The sequence below is a fragment of the Mercenaria mercenaria genome, chromosome 3 (genome assembly GCF_021730395.1).
Source record: "Mercenaria mercenaria strain notata chromosome 3, MADL_Memer_1, whole genome shotgun sequence".
NCBI classification, from domain to species: Eukaryota; Metazoa; Mollusca; class Bivalvia; order Venerida; family Veneridae; genus Mercenaria; species Mercenaria mercenaria.
In genome coordinates this window covers 16,773,335-16,795,201 of record NC_069363.1, presented here as the reverse complement: position 1 = coordinate 16,795,201, position 21,867 = coordinate 16,773,335, and the positions used below count along the sequence as shown (strand labels likewise).

General features: G+C 36.5%; 1 protein-coding gene across 3 annotated transcripts in view; it reads right to left on the bottom strand.

Moving 5' to 3' along the window:
• LOC123525364 (uncharacterized) overlaps window positions 1-21,867 on the bottom strand; it is a 100,672-nt gene that overhangs the window by 69,547 nt on the left and 9,258 nt on the right. For 2 of the 3 annotated variants that reach the window (XM_045304352.2, XM_045304351.2), the window contains exons 1-2: window positions 15,536-15,668; window positions 1,525-1,663 (exon numbers count right to left, since the gene is read on the bottom strand). In XM_045304352.2, coding sequence (XP_045160287.2) covers window positions 1,525-1,600 — 76 coding nt within the window. In that variant the 5' untranslated portion in view covers window positions 1,601-1,663; window positions 15,536-15,668. Of the gene's footprint in view, window positions 1-1,524; window positions 1,664-15,535; window positions 15,669-21,867 lie in introns of those variants that run through there. The other variant, XM_053537928.1, reaches the window with a different exon arrangement.

The following is a 21,867-nucleotide window of genomic DNA, read 5'->3' as shown; positions in this document are numbered from 1 at the left end:
TTTTTGACTATTTCAGTAGCCATAACTCTGGAAATAGGGGGCGGAGCCAGATGAAAAATAGGAGGCACGAAACTTCATATCAGGATAAAGACTCATGCAAGGTTTCATCAATTTATTTCTAATACTTTTTGAGCTGGGGGATTGGGGGGGTGGGGGCACAACAAGAGCTGTCTGATGATAATGCGCCTGACCATTCGAAGAATTGACTGAAGAATGGGGTCAAAATATTAACATAAATATTCAGACAAAAATAAAAATAGATTAGACAAACAATGTTCCAGTATCTGTGGATTTCGATAAGTCCTGCACTAAATGGCAATGTGTGAACCAATTTCAAAGTCCAAAAAGGGCCATAATTCAGACAAAATAGTTGTCAGAGTTATGTACTGTTGCCTACTGATGGAAATCATAATGATAAACAAGTGTTCAAAGTTTAAAAGCTATATGTCAAATAGTTTTGACAAAACATGGACTTGTATGAAAACAGAACAGATTTCCAAGTCCAAAAAGGGCCGTAATTCAGCCAAAATAGATGACAGAGTTATGTATTCTTTCTTACAGATATAGACTATTATACTGAATAAGTGATAAAAGTTTCAAAGCCATATGTCAAACACTTTACACAAAATATGAACTGGTACGAAAAACTTAACCATGATTTCTAAGTAGAAAGGGGCCATAATTCAGCCTAAATCCTTGATGGAGTTATGTACATTTGCCTATAACTGGCCATGGTGATGGTAAACAAGTGTTGAAAGTTTCAAAGCTTTATCTCAAAAGACTTTGCCAAAATATGAACTGGTACAAAAAACTTAACCAAGATTTCAAAGTCAAAAGGGGCCATAATTCAGCCAAAATCCTTGATGGAGTTATGTACTCTTGCCTATAACTAGACACAGTGATGCTAAACAAGTGTTGAAAGTTTCAAAGCTTTATCTCTAAACAAGAAAAATCAACAACAACACGTGTAGCATTTGTTCATAGATAATTATTAACTTCCAACGTTTCGATGTTAAGCCTTATCGGGGAAGAATTATTTTTTTTCTTTTTTAAAGCTTTATCTCTAAAGACATTGCCAAAATACGAACTGGTACGAAAAACTTAACCATGATTCCTAAGTCAAAAGGGGCCATAATTCAGCCAAAATCCTTGATAGAGTTATGTGCACCTGCCTACAACTGGCCATGGTGATGGTAAACAAGTGTTGAAAGTTTCGAAGCTTTATCTCAAAAGACTTTGTCAAAAAGTGGACTGATACAAAAAACTTAACCAAGGTGTGACACCGACGCCGACGCTGTGGTGAGTAGGATAGCTCTACTTATTCTTCAAATAGTCGAGCTAAAAAGGAGTCCATCCAGAGTTATGATTCCTTATCATTGCACTTCCTCTCAATGAGCTCTATCAATGTGTGAAGTAACAACTACCTATCTTCATTACCTTTTGAGTTATGCTCCAGACAAGAAGTGACAGTGACAGATGGACGGACTGGAATCCAGTATAATAATACACTCAAATTCAACTTACTTGTGAAGAAATCAAGCACTGCAGAGCACGATACAGTACATGCTAGCCAGACTGTTACTGTATATATGGCACGCATGTTGAAATATTCCTACAGGAAACTGTTATAATTCATCCGTATCTTCTTAGTTCTTTGAAGCTTCTGAAATATACAGACAGAAACAAATCCTGATATGTATAAATATTGGGAAAATAAAGTTCTGTGATGACTACAACAGAATCTCGTTCAGACTGAAGTGTTTTGCTTAATTTCTACATTACAGTACTGCACAACCCTTAAAACCACTTAGATTACAAAAGTACTTAAATTACACAGTGGTTTATGTCAGTGTTATTCTTCTTGAAAATAAATATACTACTAAGAATATGTGATGAGAAAGAATCAACCTCAAAAATTGGCAATACAATTAGAAGAGAGATGTTTGCTCTTTAGTGGTGTTGTAAACTGCCTGAGAATGTAACATTATTGCATGAAAATATACTACTGCATAACAGTATGAGAATATACTACTGCATAACAGTATGAAACTAGAGCTATCACTAAAGGTGATGAATGTACCCCCCACATGCACTGACACAGTACATTGCAATTTGACGCACACAAGATTGCATAATTATGTGGACTGTATGTATATAGACTGTATGTATACAGTATAGTAACAAAAAACAAAGTCCCATAACTATGCAGAATATTTATCTAAAAGAACGTAGCATGCACCATGCACAACTGGGGCTGATACTGATCACTTGTGTGAAGTTTCATTAAATTGTGTGCAAGGGTTCGGAAGATTAGGCGCGCACAAGATTGCATATGCAGACTGTATGTACATAGTATGTGAACAAGAAACAAAGTCCCGTAACTCTGCAATTTTTATCATTGAAACAACCTAACATGCCCCATGCACAAGTACTGTTGTTACTGATCACTTGTGTGAAGTTTCATTATATTGTGTCAAGGGGATGAGGAGAGATGGTGCGCACAAGATTGTGTCTATGTATAAAGTATAGTAACAAAAAACAAAGTCCCGTAACTCTGCAAATTTTTTTTCTGAAAGAACCTAACATGCCCAATGCACAACTACTGTTGTTACTGATCACTTGTGTAAAGTTTCATTAAATTGTGTCAAAGGGATGAGGAGAGATGGTGCGCACAAGATTGTGTCTATGTATATAGTATAGTAACAAAAAACAAAGTCCCGTAACTCTGCAAGTTTTTTTTCTGAAAGAACCTAACATGCCCTATGCACAACTACTGTTGTTACTGATCACTTGTGTGAAGTTTCATTAAATTGTGTCAAGGGCATGAGGAGAGATGGTGCGCACAAGATTGTGTCTACGGACAGACAGACGGACGGACAGACAGACAGACAGACGGACAGACAGACAACCTGAAACCAGTATACCCCCCCTAACAACTTTGTTGTCGGGGGGTACAAATATACTACTGCATAACACTATGAAAATATACTACTGCATAACACTATGAGAATATACTACTGGATTACACTATGAGAATATACTACTGCATAACACTATGAGAATATACTACTACATAACAGTATGAGAATATACTACTGCATAACAGCATGAGAATATACTACTGCATAACAGCATGAGAATATACTACTGCATAACACTATGAAAATATACTACTGCATAACACTATGAGAATATACTACTGCATTACACTATGAGAATATACTACTGCATAACAGCATGAGAATATACTACTGCATAACAGCATGAGAATATACTACTGCATAACACTGTGAGAATATACTGCTGCATAACAGCATGAGAATATACTACTGCATAACAATATGAGAATATACTACTGCATAACACTGTGAGAATATACTACTGCATAAAAGCATGAGAATATACTACTGCATAACTGCATGAGAATATACTACTGCATAACACTATGAGAATATACTACTGCATAACACAATGAGAATATACTACTGCATAACTGCATGAGAATATACTACTGCATAACACTATGAGAATATACTACTGCATAACAGCATGAGAATATACTACTGCATAACACTATGAGAATATACTACTGCATAACACTATGAGAATATACTACTGCATAACAGCATGAGAATATACTACTGCATAACACTATGAGAATATACTACTGCATAACACTATGAGAATATACTATTGCATAACAGCATGAGAATATACTACTGCATAACACTATGAGAATATACTACTGCATAACACCATGAGAATTTACTACTGCATAACACCATGAGAATATACTACTGCATAACTGCATGAGAATACACTACTGCATAACACTATGAGAATATACTACTGCATAACACTATGAGAATATATTACTGCATAACAGCATCAGAATATACTACTGCATAACACTATGAGAATATACTACTGCATAACAGCATGAGAATATACTACTGCATAACACCATGAGAATATACTACTGCATAACAGCATGAGAATATACTACTGCATAACACTATGAGAATATACTACTGCATAACTGCATGAGAATATACTACTGCATAACACTATGAGAATATACCACTGCATAACAGCATGAGAATATACTAGTAGTATCATATAGTAATACTATGTTGTCAAATAATGGAACATTTATGTCATCTATATCGTTTAAAAAAAGTAAAATTTATATGGTACAGTTTACAATAAAACTCTAGTTACAGGGCCTTAAACATCTTACAACGTAGATAAACCTGGCAGTTGACCTTCCTACCTCAAACATCTGCTGACTGCAGCCAAAATTTACAAATAAGGCACTAGAGAGACAAAAGGAGAAACAGTTTTCTCAACTTTATCCCCCTAGAATCAATTTCAAGAGGCAACACACGTACTTTCTCAGTCAGTGCTTATTTCAGATACCAAGGTCAAGAACCAAACTATTTACAAGCAAATAATTGTCGACGTTGTACTATCAGATGGCAGCTTTTGGCACAGCAACGAATAATATCTGAATTTGTGAACAAAAAGATGAATTTATCTGTATCGTTCATTTTATAGAAGTCTGGGTCTATTGATATAGCTTTTTCGAATAAACTCGCTTTTATTTCAGTATACAAAGGGCAGTGCAAAAGAATATGAAACTCATTTTGACAACACAATCCTTACACTATAAGCATGTTCTATTCTGAATAGGCAATCCCTCGTATTGACCCGTTTCTACACGGATAGGTGCAACTCCAGCTCTGAACTTAGCAAAAGAAGACCGATGCATTCTGGGTATCACCAGTTTACAATAATTCTCACAAGAGATGTCCTGTTTTAACAGCTTATACACCGAACCGCAAAATAAACGCAACACACTTCTTTTTTGAAAATTTCCGCCGTAAATACATTTTACTAACCCAAACGTATTTGAATATTATTTATACATGTAAAAAATTACTATGCCACTAAAATTTATTGAAATCATCGTACCGTGACACCTGACTGGCACAACAATACGAAAAGCACGTTTTGCACGTGTGCGCTGAAGTAAGTAAATTATTTTTAAAAAATCGCTAATTTCGTGACCTGTTACGATTTTACAATTAAAAAAACACCCCAGAAGATTTTTAGCTGACATAAATAGTCTTTTGTAATGCCACCACTTCCAGATAATTTGCAAAATCAGGCTGTCGGAATGCTACATGCCGGAATGTCCATGTGACGTATAGCTGCAGCATTAGGTTGTCATGCTTCGACGACTGTAAGACTCCATCAACGTCTATAACAAACTGGTAATGTTCAGGATCGACCAAGGACAGGACGTCCCAAAGTGACAACACCGGCACAAGACGCACAGGTGAATTGTTTATTTTCGAATTATATGTGTTTCCCCAACCATTGCGTTTATTTTGTGGTTCGGTGTAATTTCGGAGTTTATTTCCACCAGTACCTCGCGATCTAATACTATTAGTTTTATTAACAACAGAGAGCCATGATATCTGAAACACTGATCTCATCTTTTCTAATACAGATTTTTTCATAACAGCCTTGGAAATAGGATAGCTTATATCATAAAACTGAGAACAGTCAATTTTACTTAGGTGACTTTTGACTCTGTACATAAAGTTCCTACAATTACCCCTAGCATTGTTCATACCATATATACACTGTCTTGTTTAATCTATCATCATCCATCTTACTAAACCTTGACCACAGATTGCATATGGATTGCCATTGTCTGTCAAAAGGAGCTACCCAACCCAAATCTCCATTTACAGCTGCATTCAGTGTATACCTTCCCACTCCTAAATAGAACCTCATAGCCTGGTGTTGAACAGCATCTATACAGGAGAATGATCTTGTACCCCAAATGGCACCGGCCAAACAATTGAATCATATAATTTATTGTAAACATCTAATGGAAGCCCTCCAGCATTATTGAACTTAGCAATAATCGCACCAAGAGCTCTTCCGGCAGTTTGTGACACAATCTTTGCTGTAATGTTATAATCATAATATTTCAGTCAACACCAAACCAAGATAAACATATCTATCAAATATGGCTATTTCATCAGTCCCACACCTAAATTATACAGTTTGGTCTATAGTGAACAACCAGACTCTTTGTCGGACTTATAGACATACAGTTGATAGTACACCAGTCATGCAAGATATCCAACATACTTTGAAGTTCGTATTCACAACCTGCCAGAAGAACTATATCGTCCGCATATAGCAGAATACAGCATTTATCATTAGTACCAATGTCAACACCATAACCACATGATTTAATTATAGATACAAAATCATTAATATAGAAGTTGAAAATACTGGTGATATTAACTACATCCTTGTCGTAAACCCATGTGTACATCGACCCAGTCTGTGGTAAAAGAATTTAGACGAACACATGGTTTCATAGAAGAGTATAGGGATTTCAGTGCTGCATACATCTTACAATTAGCATGTATTCCTAATTCAGAAAGTTTCTTCCACAGAATATTCCTATTAATGCAGTCATATGCTTTTTTAAAATCAATGTATGCACAATATGTAGATAATTTTTTCTTTATTCTAGTTTCTATAATAGTTGTGACTGGTATTCAGGTGATCAACAGTACTTCGATTTTTTCTGAACCCATTCTGTTCCTCGGAAATTATACCATTATCTTCAAACCATTTAGTTAATCTATTATTTAAAATGGAACAATATAACTTGTACATACTGGATGCAAGGGTCAAACCTCTATATTACAAAGGATCCCGGGGATCTGCCGTACTAGACTTCGGTATAGGACTTATAATACCATATCCCCATGCAGTCGGTATTATACCAGTGTTAAAACAGACATTGAATTACATATGAAGTATAGAGACAGATGTGTCATTCTTAAATACATCTACCGGAATGGCATCGAAACCACAGGCTTTGTTACATTTAGCATCTAAGACTGCTTTTCTAACTTCTAACATAGAAATTGCATTATCAAAAGCAGGTTCATGTAAAATATTACTGTCAGACATATAACTGTCGTTATCACAAATAGTACTAGTATTTTCTACAGTGCTATTTTTATACAGATTTTTGGAACTATTTTTCCATTTATCCAACACTGTTGGTACGCCATTTGACACCATACCATTATCTAAAACAACCTCCATAGGGATGCTTTTATTACAAGCAATACCAATTTTTCCAATTCTCTTCCTGAAGTCACATTGACTGTAGTTAAAATCATTTAAAATATCAGCTTGAACTTTATACCAATAGCCACGTTTAGCCTTCAGGACCATTTTATCAAAATGTTTTCTATGCCGAGAAAAAATATACTTTAAAAACAGGAGTCTTTTGTACACCATTATTACTTTTAATTCAATTTTGCTCATGTAAACAAAGTTCATTCCAAAGCACAGACAACTCTTCGGTCCACCACGGTTTGACCATTTTTCGCTTTTTTATTATTAACAGATGATGCCAATACCTTGACATGCTTATGTTTAAGTTTTGAGAACATTTCTTCTTTCATCAATGAACACAGATTTTCATATGCATTGTCCATATCTACTTGACGTTGTAAACCTTGCTCAAGCCTAAACATTGTACCATATAGTTGCTGTATCTTAACATCATCGGACAAAAAAGAATTAGGCATAGACTCGACATCAAATTTTAAATAGGAACCTTGAACCTTATTAGCATAATTCATACCCTTCTCACAGTCGGTATCTAAACAAAAATTCCATGTAAGAATGGAATGATCAGGATAGGATCCTGAAGTAGTAACATTATCAGCTCCAACACTATTTATAACATCTGTAGTTTTCAGAACAGAAAATTCTTTAAACATATGCATATCATCATGACTTACAATGCAATAATCCACTACAGGGCTACCATTTGCTGAAACACATGTAAAATCATTAGAGACATAGATTCATCCATTTAACAAGCACATATTTAAGGAGAAAATCAATCAACAAATGACCATATTTATTAACAGTAAAATCTAAAACATTCCTTGCAGGTATACAATCAACTCCATCAATATAGTCAGATAAATCACCACATCTACTGTTAAAATCTCCCCAGATAAAAAGTTTCGCTAAGTTCTTATACTCATAAATGTGAGATAACAGTGTATCAAAGTATTTTTGTGCATCTATTTGGCGTGACTAATCGGTGGTAGATAACACACATATATTAAAACGAGAAGAATCAACTTTATGTGTCAATGATAGCCATAAAATCCCCTCTGACTCAGAATTAAGAATCTGAATGTTAAAATCTAAAAGTATTTTATCCTTGATTAAAAGGCCAATCCCTCCAGAACCCAATTTAGCATTAACATGGAGTTTCTTTCTATTTTGACCATACCAATTATACCCAGGAACACAAAGATTATCATTACCAATAAGATGAGTTTCTGAAATGCCAATGATATCAAGATTTAAACTATTTATATAATGACATCTTAGTAAAAAATTATCACAGTTACAGTCACTTTTCCAACTCCTTACATTCCAAAAGTCACATTTTAGCTAATAATTATGACTAAATCTATCAAAATCTCTGTTTCTTTGATTGTTGTTTTGCCTATTACGACTACCAGATCTGGAGTTAAACTTGACCTAACGATCATCAAGACAAACATTCTGACTAAATTTAATAAAGATTTGGTTACAACTGTGGCCTCTGGAGTGTTCACAAGCTTTTCCTTTGATTAGACCGGTGACCTAGTTTTTGACCCCACATAACCCAGATTCGAATTTGACCTATAGATTATCAAAACAAACATTCTGACTAATTTTCATGAGTTTAAAACTTAAATTGTGGTCTCTAGAGTGTTGAAAAGATTTTCCTTAGATCTGGCCTGGTGACTTAGTTTTTGATCCCACATGACCCAGATTCAAAGCTGACCTAGAAATGATTAAGACAAACATTCTGACCCAGTTTCATAAAGATTGAGTCGCAAATGTGGCCTCTAAAGTGTTCACAAGCTTTTCCTTTGATTTGACCAGGTGCCCTAGTTTTTGACCCCACATGACCCAGATTCAAATTTGACCTAGAAATCACCAAGCCAAACTTTCTGACTAAATTTCATAAATATTGGGTCACAACTGTGGCCACTAGAGTGTTCACAAGCTTTTCCTTTGATTTGTCCAGGTGACCTAGTTTTTTATCCAACATGACCCAGTTCCAAACTTGACCTAGAGATCATCAAGAAAAATATTCTGACCAAGTTTCATAAAGATTGGGTCACAAATCTGGTCTCTAGAGTGTTCACAAGCTTTTTCATTGATCTGACCTACTGACCTAGTTTTTGACCAAACACGATCCATATTCAAACTTGACCTAGAGATCTTCAATACTAACATTCTGATGAAGTTACATAAAGATTGGGGCACAAATGAGGTCTTTAGAGAGTTCACAAGCTATTCCTTTGATCTGATTTACTGACCTCAATTTTGACCCCACATGACCCATATTCAAACCTGACCTAGAAATCATCAAGACTAACATTCTGACCAAGTTTCATAAAGATTAGATCACAAATGTGGTCTCTAGAGTGTTCACAAGCTTTTCCTTTGATCTGACCAAGTGACCTAGTTTTTTGACCCCACATGACCCAATTTTGAACTTGACCTAGAGATCTTCAATACTAACATTCTGACCAGTTTCATAAATATTGGGACAAAAATGTGGTCTCTAGAGTGTTCACAAGCTTTTCCTTTGATTTGTCCAGGTGACCTAGTTTTTTATCCAACATGACCCAGTTCCAAACTTGACCTAGAGATCATCAAGAAAAATATTCTGACCAAGTTTCATAAAGATTGGGTCACAAATCTGGTCTCTAGAGTGTTCACAAGCTTTTTCATTGATCTGACCTACTGTCCTAGTTTTTGACCAAACATGATCCATATTCAAACTTGGCCTAGAGGTCTTCAATACTAACATTCTGATGAAGTTACATAAAGATTGGGGCACAAATGAGGTCTTTAGAGAGTTCACAAGCTATTCCTTTGATCTGATTTACTGACCTCAATTTTGACCCCACATGACCCATATTCAAACCTGACCTAGAAATCATCAAGACTAACATTCTGACCAAGTTTCATAAAGATTAGATCACAAATGTGGTCTCTAGAGTGTTCACAAGCTTTTCCTTTGATCTGACCAAGTGACCTAGTTTTTTGACCCCACATGACCCAATTTTGAACTTGACCTAGAGATCTTCAATACTTACATTCTGACCAGTTTCATAAATATTGGGACAAAAATGTGGTCTCTAGAGTGTTCACAAGCTTTTCTTTTGATCAGACCTACTGATCTAGTTTTTGACCCCACATAACCCGGTTTCCAATTTGATCTAGGGATCATCAAGACTTACATTCTGACCAAGTTTCATAAAGATTGGGTCAAAAATGTGGTCTCTAGAGTGTTCACAAGCTTTTCATTTGATCTGGACTAGTGACCTAGTTTTTGATTCCACATGACCCAGTTTCAAACCTGACCTAGAAATCATCAAGACTTACATTCTGACCAAGCTTCATAAAGATTGGGTCAAAAATGTGGTCTCTTAGAGTGTTCAAAAGCTTTTCCTTTGATCTTACTAACCTAGTTTTTGACCCCACATGACCCTGTTTCAAACTTGACCTAAAGATCATCAAGAGTAACATTCTGACCATGTTTCATAAAGATTGGGTCACAAATGTGGTCTCTATAGTGCTCACAAGCTTTTCCTTAGATCTGACCTACTGACCTAATTTTTCATCCCACATGACCCAGTTTCAAACTTGACCTAGAGATCATCAAGACTAACATTCTGACCAAGTTTCATAAAGATTGGGTCAAAAATGTGGCCTTTAGAGTGTTCACAAGCTTTTCATTTGATCTGACCTACTGATCTAGTTTTTGACCCCACATGCCCCAGTTTCGAAATTCAGAATGACGAAAAGTAAGTACCCTTTTTATTATAACTAAATTGAAATTCTTTTCACTCATCTCGCCTACACATACTGATACAACTAATGAACTAAGTAAAGTTTAAATTCCTTTTTAAGTACGTATAAGAAACTGCTATTTATTATAACATCAACAATTTTTGTTTCTCAGTATTAAATTGGTAAATATCTAATTGAGCACATAATAATAGTAATGCAAGTAACAACGTTTTGAAACTTAGATAAATAAAGATGCTATTGTGCAGACAAGGTCAAAATAGCTAATTCCGGCCCTATCAGGGGCCATAACTCTGGAACCCATTAAGGGATCTGGCCGGTTCAAGAAAGGAACCAAGATCTTATGGTGACACAGGTTTTGTGCAAGTTTGGTAAAAATCAAATCATAAATAGAGCTGCTATTGTGCAGACAAGGTCAAAATATTTAATTTTGGCCCTTTCAGGGGCCATATCTCTGGAACCCATAATGGGATCTGGCCAGTTCAAGAAAGGAACCGAGACCTTATGGTGATACAAGTTGTGTGCAAGTTTGGTTAATATAAAATCATATATGAAACCACTGTCGTGCAGACAAGAAATTGTTGACGGACAGACGCACGGACGGACGGACTGACGACGGACAACGGACGAAGGGTGATCACAAAAGCTCACCTTGTCACTATATGACAGGTGAGCTAAAAAGAGACTATTATTAGATATAATGACACAAAGTATATATCATATTTTTTATTGGAAACTAGAAATGTGTCACAGACACGGACGTCCCAGCAACATGAGAAAAGTCACAGGCATGCACAGCTCACAATTAAACTAAAAGAAAGAGCCTTGGCCCTATTTATTTACAAAAAAAATATTTTAGGAAAACCAGACAACAGGGCCAAGATGGCCCTTAGGTCTCTCACCTGAGAAACACACCATAACAGGGTAAACATGTCTGACCTAGTGATTTCATAAAAACGAGTATTCTAACCAATTTTCATTAAGATAAACTTAATGAATGTGGAGAGAGAGTGATATCTGATGAGGCTATGGATCCATGGTAATGTAGGTGAAAAGGATTCACCGAAAAAAGTCACACTCCTAAGCTCCGGATGTCGATCTAAATATTTCCTTCCGTAAATAGTGTGTGCTAAGACAATCTATGTAATTATCGGCCAGTGACAGAAATTCGGGGGTTAATTGAAAGTGATAAGCGTTCGGGGGGTTAACTGAAAGCGCTGCTCTGTCACGTGAATGCAGTCTGGGTTTATGTTCTGCAGCTGATTGGAACTTATAAAACAAGGAGCTGCGTTCAACAAACGCTTGATGCCCCCGATGGCATCCTTGTCGATACAAAGCAACCTAAGTCCAAAAGGAGGTCAAGGTCAAACTGAGGTCAGGTGATGTCTGAAGATGAGGAATGGTGACAGGTTACATCTGCATTAGTATCAAGTCATTCTAGTAAGGGGTACTGATGCTAGACGAAACGGTCCCATTTGGTTAACCAAGAGATTGGTTAACCAAGAGATGGCCCATATAGAGCAACCTAAGCCCAAAATGAAGTCAAGGTCAAACTGAGGTCAGGTGATGTTTGAAGATGAGGAATGGTCACAATTTACATCTGTACTAGTATCAATTCATTCTTGTAAGCGGTATTGATGCTAGACGGATGGCCAATATAAAACCTAAGTCCAAATTGAGGTCAAGGTCAAGGTCAAACTGAGGTCAGGTGATGTCTGAAGATGAGGAATGGTCACAGATTACATCTGCATTAGTATCAAGTCATTCTAGTAAGGGGTATTGATGCCAGATGAAACGGTCCTATTTGGTTAACCTCGTACGGACGGACGAACAAACGGACGGACAAGACAATCACTATATGCCTCCTGCATCAGTAGATGCCGAGGGCATAAAAATATTCTGTTCAGTAAGCCGATAAAAAAATTTGGAGCACAGCTAGTGTTTTTCGCAGGTCAGTCGGGAGACAGCAAACAAACCTAATTTTAATTTTAGCCTTATAAAGATCAATTGAAAAATACAGCCTCTATCGCATACACAAGGTTTTTCTTTAATTTGACCTAGTGACCTACTTTTTGAGCCCCGATGATCCATTTCAAACTTGACCTAGATTTTATCTAGGTTATCATTCTGATAATTTTTCATGAAAATCAGTTGAAAAATACAGCCTCTATCACATACACAAGGTTTTTCTTTGATTTGACCTAGTGACCTAGTTTTTAACCAAAGATGACCCATTTTTGAGCTTGGCCTATATTCATCAAGGTAATCATTCTGACCAAAATTCATGAAGATCAATTGCAAAAATACAGCCACTATTGCATACACAAGCTAACTGTTGACAGACAGACGATGGACGCTGGACATCCAGCACCTGAGCATTTAGTAACCTGTATACATCAACTAAGCACTGTGACCTTGACCTTTGAGCTAGTAAAATGGTTTTTGTGCATGACATATATTAATGTCTCACTCAGGTCTCCCCTAGGCCTCGGAAAGTTGTAGCCTCCTTTTTTAGAGAAACTGCCAAAATGAAGCTGAATTGCTGGAATTTGGCCACATTTTAATAAAATTCTTGTAGCCACTTTAAAAAATTAGTAGCCAGTGTTTGAATTTGTACGTAGTGTTTGACTACACTGGCAAATGGCAGGAGAGGCCCAGAATCTAAAAGGGCAATGATTTACATTAAATTCAATCAAGATATCAAGAGTAATCTGACTGCATTGTTTCAGCAGGTCAGGTGACAAGGAAGCAATATTTTGTGAAGTTTCAGTCCAATGTATACAGTTAACTAGTTAGCTACACTAAAATAACTCTATTTTGGTTCAGCAACCAGGATACGAAAATCAAAATTTTAAAAACACCATCAGTGAAAACATTCACTTGTATTAACCCTTACCATGCTGGCCAACATTGGTTCTGCCTTTGCGACCAGTGTAGATATGATCAGCCTGCATATCCATGCAGTCAGTGATCATGATCTGCAGTGTTTTTGCTATTCAGTCAGTATATTTTTGGTTAGGCCTAAAAAAAAACTAGAAAATGCTTTTGTAAAAAAGCGCATGTCTCCCCCAATGCAAAGTCCTATAGGCAAGAAGTCAATAGGGGTCAGGAGCGAAAGTCAAAGTGACACTGATGGTTGGCTGCAATAGGGATCATCTACTTGGCATGTCCAGTCATCCCGCTAAATTTCAACACTCTTGGCCTAGTGGTTCTCAAGTCACTGTTCAGGCTCCTGTGACCTTGACCTTTGATGAAGTGACCTCAAAATAAATAGGGATCATCTACTCTGCATGTCCAATCATCCTATTAAGTTTCAACATTGTAGGTCAAGTGGTTCTCAAGTTATTTCCAAAAAATGATTTTACATGAACAGGCCACTGTGACCTTGACCTTTAACAGAGTGACCCCAAAATCAATAGGGGTCATCTACTCTGCATGTTCAATCATCCTATGAAGTTTCAACATTCTGGGTCAAGTGGTTCTCAAGTTATTGATTGGAAATGGTTTTCCATGTTCAGGCCCCTGTGGCCTTGACATTTAACAGAGTGACCCTAAAATCGTTAGGGGTCATCTACTCTGCATGACCAATCATCCTATGAAGTTTCATCATTCTGGGTCAAGTGGTTCTCAAGTTACTGACCGGAAATGGTTTTCAATGTTCGGGCCCCTGTGACCTTGACCTTTCACAGAGTGACCCCAAAATCATATGGGTCATCTACTCTGCATGATCAATCATCCTATTAAGTTTCATCATTCTGGGTCAAGTGGTTCTCAAGTTACTGACCGGAAATGGTTTTCCATGTTCAGGCTCCTGTGACCTTGACCTTTGATGGAGTGACCCCAAGATCAATAGGGGTCATCTACTCTTCATGACCAATCATCCAATGAAGTTTCAACATTCTGGGTCAAGTGGTTCTCTAGTTATTGATCAAATATGGTTTTCAATGTTCAGGCCCCTGTGACCTTGACCTTTGACGGAGTGACCCCAAAATCAATAGGGGTCATCTACTCTTCATGATCAATCATCCTATGAAGTTTCAACATTCTGGGTCAAGTGCTTCTCTAGTTATTGATCGGAAATGGTTTTCAATGTTCAGGCCCCTGTGACCTTGACCTTTGACGGAGTGACCCTAAAAACAATAGGGGTCGTCTACTCCAGCAGCCCTACAACCCTATGAAGTTTGAAGGTTCTAGGTGAAATGGTTCTCCAGTTATTGCTCGGAAATGAAGTGTGACATACGGACGGACGGACGGACGGACAGGGCAAAAACAATATGTCTCCTGGGGGAGACATAATTCTTTGTTTCCGGTAACATGCTAAAAAAAATTAGTGTAGGTAGGTCAGAATTTTTTTTTTTTTTTTGATTTTTTTTTATTACGGGAGACTTTTCAGAAATTATTTTTGTGTCAAAAAATGAATACAAATAGGGGGGTTATGCCTTTAGAGCATCAGTAACTAGACCAACATCTGATAATAACATCACACCTTAGAATAATTATATAAATTGTAAACCTGGCATTAATGAAAATTAATTTGGGCTTGGTATTGTGATATTTTTTGGTCAGTGCTAAAGACTATTAGAAATTATACCTGTCCAAACGGTAATCAAATCCATATCCCATAAAAACTTAATCCATTAATGTATTGATAGTTTTTGTCACATTTAAAAGTAACCATCCTACAAAAAATGTCAAAACAGTTTCACATTATGCTGTTCAAATATTCATGAATCTTTATGAAGTGCATTACTGATAACTACCTGTCATGCAACATAACTTTGTCAGTTTCATGCACTCACATTTAACAACTTATCAGATAAACAATCTGGTTAACAAATCTGAGGAATTTGAAACATTTAAAGAAAACAAAATGTACAGAAATATCTTGCAAGCACTGACCCCTAGATTTTCACTAAAATTTTTTTATCTTTCTTTAGAACTGATAGTTGTACTGTGAACATTACAAAAAAGAACATGAGTTTTTATCAACCGTCTAAAAATTGCCAATGAAATTATTCAACAAAACAAGAGCTGTCACTAATGGTGACAAATGCCCCCCGCACGGCCTTGAACTTTGACCTGATGACCTTGACCTTTGACCTGGTGACCCCAAAGTCAATAGGGCTTGTATACTCAATAAGTACTATCAGCATGTGAAGTCTGGAGGTCCTGGGTGCAGTGGTTCGCAGGTAAAGTGCCTTCATGCAAAAAGTTAACGTTGTGACGAACGAACTAAGAAACTAACGGACAGTTGAAAACTAAAATCATGCCCGCATTGGAGAATCATACTAACAGTAATGTTACTGCCTCCCAAAAAATTTCCAGCGTTCTTGCAAATACACTGCGGAGGATTATACATACTTATAGTGGTCGTTTAATAAATGATTATTTAGGCAGTTTAACCTCAGTATCTCATTACAAACTCTTTTCAATTTAAAATGGAAAAAAATTGTAAACACAACTAATTCTCATGTGTTTCCATAACATGTATGTCAGTAAAATTTAAAGCATTCTTAAAAAATATAGCAATAATTTTCTGATATAAAAGTCTTTCTTTTTTTCTGTTGTTACATGATCTGAGGTGCAGTGGCTTATTAAGTCGGCAGTAACTACCTGAGAGATCTGGCATTTAACCTGCATTTTTTTAAAAAATACAGTACTGCAGTTAACATTTTCTCAAGGGTCAACAGGCAGCTAATTTTACATATTTTGTTGGGTTTAACATTGCACCAACACAATTATTATAGGTCATATGGCGACTCCCAGCTTTGATGGAATAGGAAAACCCCAGGTGACACCCAATACATTATTTCATCTGATGTACAGACACCTCAGTAGAACCATCAACCTTCTGTTAGCCAGATGGATCATGCTTCCTCACGTGAAGAATTCAATACCCCAAGTGAGGCTTGAACCAACAACAGATAGTGGCAGGCATATCGAAGTCAGAGGGCTAGTAACCTTTAACCTATGGCAAAATAGGCCCCTCTGAAAGCCAACAGGAAAATTTGAAAAAATAACTTTCATTTGTTAGCATATCTTAGTATAATATCTATAGGTTTTTATTTTTGACTGTCAAGATCAAATTAATATCACAACTATTAAAACTATGTTAACTTACTCTCCATAATTTCCTTAATTATATCCAAGTTTCTTATTTTCCTAAAAATTAAAGTAAAACTTAACATCTGCAAACAAGTTTTTATTTTGTTCTATATAACACAAATAAATTAAACTGGTCAAAATTTGAGACGATTTCAACTGTTGAGGTTGGAAACTAATGTCGGAGAAATCTTTGATGTAACCAAGTTGTTTCCTTTATAAGTCTCAATACAATTCATACTAAACTTTAAAGAACTTAAAGGGAGGTAATAGCATTTCTTTTTTTTTTTAATGTTCAAAATATCTTTATTTCTTTTGAAATTCTATTGTCAGAAGCTAGCTGCTGATCAATTTGACTGGGCATTTCATTTTTCCAGAAATAACATCTTAATTCAACATCATGCACTTACAAAGTGACATAATTATCATGGAGTCATTCAAAGTAATAATACAGTGTAATTAATTAAAACTCAAAATTTAAGCTTTCTCTGCTTTCCCCTAAGTACAAGGAAAGCTTGTAAATTGTAACAGGATTTAAAGTACTGGGAGACGTGCAGGCAATTATACTATGAAATTCAACTAACGTTTGTTTGTTTTGTGTTTAACACTGTTTTTCAACAGTATCTCAGTTCAGTCTTTAAACCCTAGTGTTTCTGGATTCTGTACCAGTACAAACCTGTTCTCCACAAGTAACTGCCAATATTCCCAACAATAATTGCCAACATGTATGAATCAGAAGTGGAGGATGAATTATATCAGACACAATGTCTTCTATCAAATCATCAATGAGAATATATTACATGATGCCTGAGGGTCGAACACACAACCATGCAATCAGATCCATAGTTCTGAGCTAACCAATTTTGAGATAATTATTCAGCGGGTATTAAATTAAAGAAGGCAGTCAGAAAGACAGCTATATCCCCGCAACTATTATGGATAGTGAAAGGGTTCTGGTATTTGGTGGAACCATTAAACATTCGAGTTGTGACCTTGACCTTAAGCTGGCTGGGGTGAATTTTGAATTCTGCACATTGTCTTGATAAGGGGAATATCACAGCCAAGTCATATTAAAATCCTTCAAGAGATTTTGGAGATACAGAGCAGACATAAAATGGAAAGCTCCAACTTTTGACCTCAAGCTGTGACCTTGACCTTCAGTTAACATGACTGAATCCTGAGTTCTGCCCATCTTTTTGATGAGATGATCAACTGACCGAAGTTTCATGAAAATCATTCAAGGGGTTTAGGAGATACAGAGCGGACACAAAATGGAAGGCTCAAACATTTGAACCCAAGTTGTGACCTTGACCTTAAGCTGACTTGTGAGTTCTGCACATCTTCTTGATGAGGTGATCACCTGACCAAAGTTTCTTGAAATTCCTTCAAGGGGTTTAGGAGATACAGAGCAAACACAGAATGGACCTAAAACATTTGACCTTAAGTTGTGACCTTGACCTTGCCCAACATGGCTGACTGATGGGTTCTGCACATCATTTTAATGAGGTAATAATTTGACCAAAGTTTCATGATTATTATCCTTCAACAGGTTTAGGAGATACAGAACTGAGACAAAATGGAAGGCTCAAACCTTTGACCTTGAGTTGTTACCTAGACATTGAGCCAACATGGTTGACTCATGAATTCTGCACATTGTCTTGATAAGGTGAGCATTTGACCAAAGTTTCATGATTATCCTTCAAAGGGTTGAGGAGATACATATACAGAGAAGGCACAAAATCAAAGGCTATGACCTTGGTTTGTGACCTTGACCTTGAGCCTACATGGCAGACTCATAAATTCTGCACATCGTCTTGCTAAGGTGATTATTTCTTCCAAATTTCATAATTATCAGTCTAGGGGTTTAGGAGATACAGAGCAGACTCGAACATTTGACCTCAAGATGTGACCTTGACCTTGAGCCGACATGGCTGACTCATAGATTCTGCACATTGCCTTAAAAAGGTGATCATTTGACCAAAGTTTCATGAAAATCCTTCAAAGGGTTTAGAAGATACAGAGCAGACTCAAAATGTTATGGAAAGACGAAAGAGCAAAGAATGGAAGCACCCCTGCGAAATGCAGTTCTTGAAATCATGAACACTTCAAACCATTAAAGAACTGTTCATGAACTAACCTTCAACAGTTCTTGATTTGTGTTCATGAATTTTTGGACATGAACTGTCCTTAAAATGTGTTCATGATTTACTAAAGAATCACACAGAGTTCTTGAATTGTCCATGGTAAAAGGTTAAAGGAACAATCATGATGTTATTTTCTTGAATCTTTCATGCACTACTCATGACAGGTAGTTCATGAACTAATGAAGAATCAAGTTCATGAACGGTTCACTGCTAGTTCGTGAAGATAAAATGGCACATTAAAAACATATAGCAAGAAGTTCATGAACTATTCATGGTCAACAAAATATCAAGAACTATTTATTAAGTGAATAGTTCATGAACTGTTCATGTACATTAGTTCTTGAAGTCACCTTTCACTTTTCATGCACTGTTCATGAACACATATTTAAGAATGTTTCAAGAAGTTGTGCCATTTTATCTTCAGGAACAATTCATAAAAGAACCTAGATTTTCATTTTTAAATAATGATCTTAACTTGAGATAATAAATCTGGTTTCTCAATACATTAACGTTGCAGGACATAGGGTGAGCTGAAGGGGGTTGAAGGTATTATTTTAGCTTCCCCGTCGACATAATTGTCAAAAATTATGTCAAGCTAAAACACACTGGATAACAGGCTATCCGGACACCCGCTGGAAATGTAATCCAGCAGTAAAGTTTTTCATTTATTTTTATTGAAACGAAGTAAGTTCTTGCAAATCAACTTAACAGTTCAGTCAAGGAATGAACATGGCTTACATTTACAATTTCTGGGCCAAAAACCATCGTTATGGTCTTAGATATTCGCTAAAAATTTCTCAAGTTTGAAAATTTGAGCAAAACATCCAAAGTTTTGCGCAAATTGTTTTGTTAAAGAACAACCTGCGAAAACTTATATCATCAAGTTTAACGGATGTGTCCTTTCAGAACACCTGTGTGAAGTTTCCGGGTTCTACGTTATTGGCAATATGTACTGTATTGTTTCAGTTTTTATAATAACTGCACAAAACTATATGGTTGGCTTTCGCATGGCTGAACAAGAGTGCCAGAATGTCACAATATATGCCCGTCACAGCAAATTTCTTTACTCTAGCTGCTGTATTGCAAATGTATTTTAATTTTGTGGTTGTTTAGTAATCATTGTAAGTCTTTTGTTTTTCTAAGTCCCCCCAAAAAAACTCCTTACCAGGTATAGAGACCTTAAAATACACCTAAAATTTGAAAGTAACATCTATGCTGTACCACAGAAAAGTGGTCTTGGTTTTTCCCTACGGTCAATTATAAAAAAGTTACAATATAAGTTATTTATAGTAACAACTAAGGGAAGTTAATCTTAAAAAAAATAAAAAAAAAATAAAAAATTGTATGTCCACACAAAAATCTTTACCAGGTAGAGACTGGTCAAAATACACCTCAAAATTGGATGTAGCATGCATGTTGTACTACAGAAAAGTGGTCTTGATTTTTCCCTACGACTAGTAATGAAGAAGTTACAATATAAGCTATTTATAGTAACAACAAAGGGAAGTAATTCTAAAGAAAGGAACTGCGCATGATACTTCCTCTCATGATGGTGTATAATTGTGCCAAGTTACATCAAAATCCCTCCATGCATGAAGAAGAATAATAATGCTTCGGACAAAGTCATTCTTGTATCTGACCTTTGGCCTCTAAGTGTGACCTTGACCTTAGACCTAGGGACCTGGTTCTTGTGCAGGACACTTCGTCTCGTGGTGGTGAACATTTGTGCCAAGTTATATCAAAATCCCTCTATGCATGAAGAAGAAATGCTCCAGACAAGGTTTTCATTCTTGTATCCTTTGACCTCTAAGTGTGACCTTGACCTTAGACCTAGGGACCTGGTTCTTGCGCAAGACACTCCGCCTCATGGTGGTGAACATTTGTGACAAGTTATATCAAAATCCCTCTATGCATGAAGAAGAAATGCTCCGGACAAGGTTTTCATTCTTGTATCGTTTGACCTCTAAGTGTGACCTTTACCTTAGACCTAGGGAACTGGTTCTTGCGCATGACACTCCACCTCAAGGTGGTGAACATTTGTGACAAGTTATATCAAAATCCCTCTATGCATGAAGAAGAAATGCTCTGGACAAAATTTTCATTCTTGTTTCCTTTGACCTCTAAGTGTGACCTTGACCTTAGACCTAGGGAACTGTTCTTGCCCACGACACTCCGTCTCATGATGATGAATAATTGTGCCAACTTTCATCATAATCCCTCCCTGCATGAAGAAGATATGCTCAGGACAGTCATTCTTGTATTTGACCTTTGACCTCTAAGTGTGACCTTGACTTTAGTCCTAGGGACCTGGTTCTTGCGCAGGACACTCCGTCTCATGATGGTGAACAACTGTGCCAAGTTTCATCAAAATCCCTCCATGCATGTAGAAGATATACTCCGGACAATGTCTGTGGACGCCTCCCGCCCGCCCACCAGGGGCGTTCCCATAATACGTCCCGTTTTTCAAACGGGCGTATAAAAATTGCAAGAACGCGTGTACTAGGTTAAAATTCAGCCCGAATGTGAAGGAATATAGTCATAAAGCCTCTTGAAATGAAAGTACCGTTTTATAAAATAATTACGTTTCCGTCAAATCACTGCCAGTAATACTTTTTACATACAAAAGTATTTAAAATCATTGGAGTTAATGGATAGTCTATAAATGTAATTAACATCC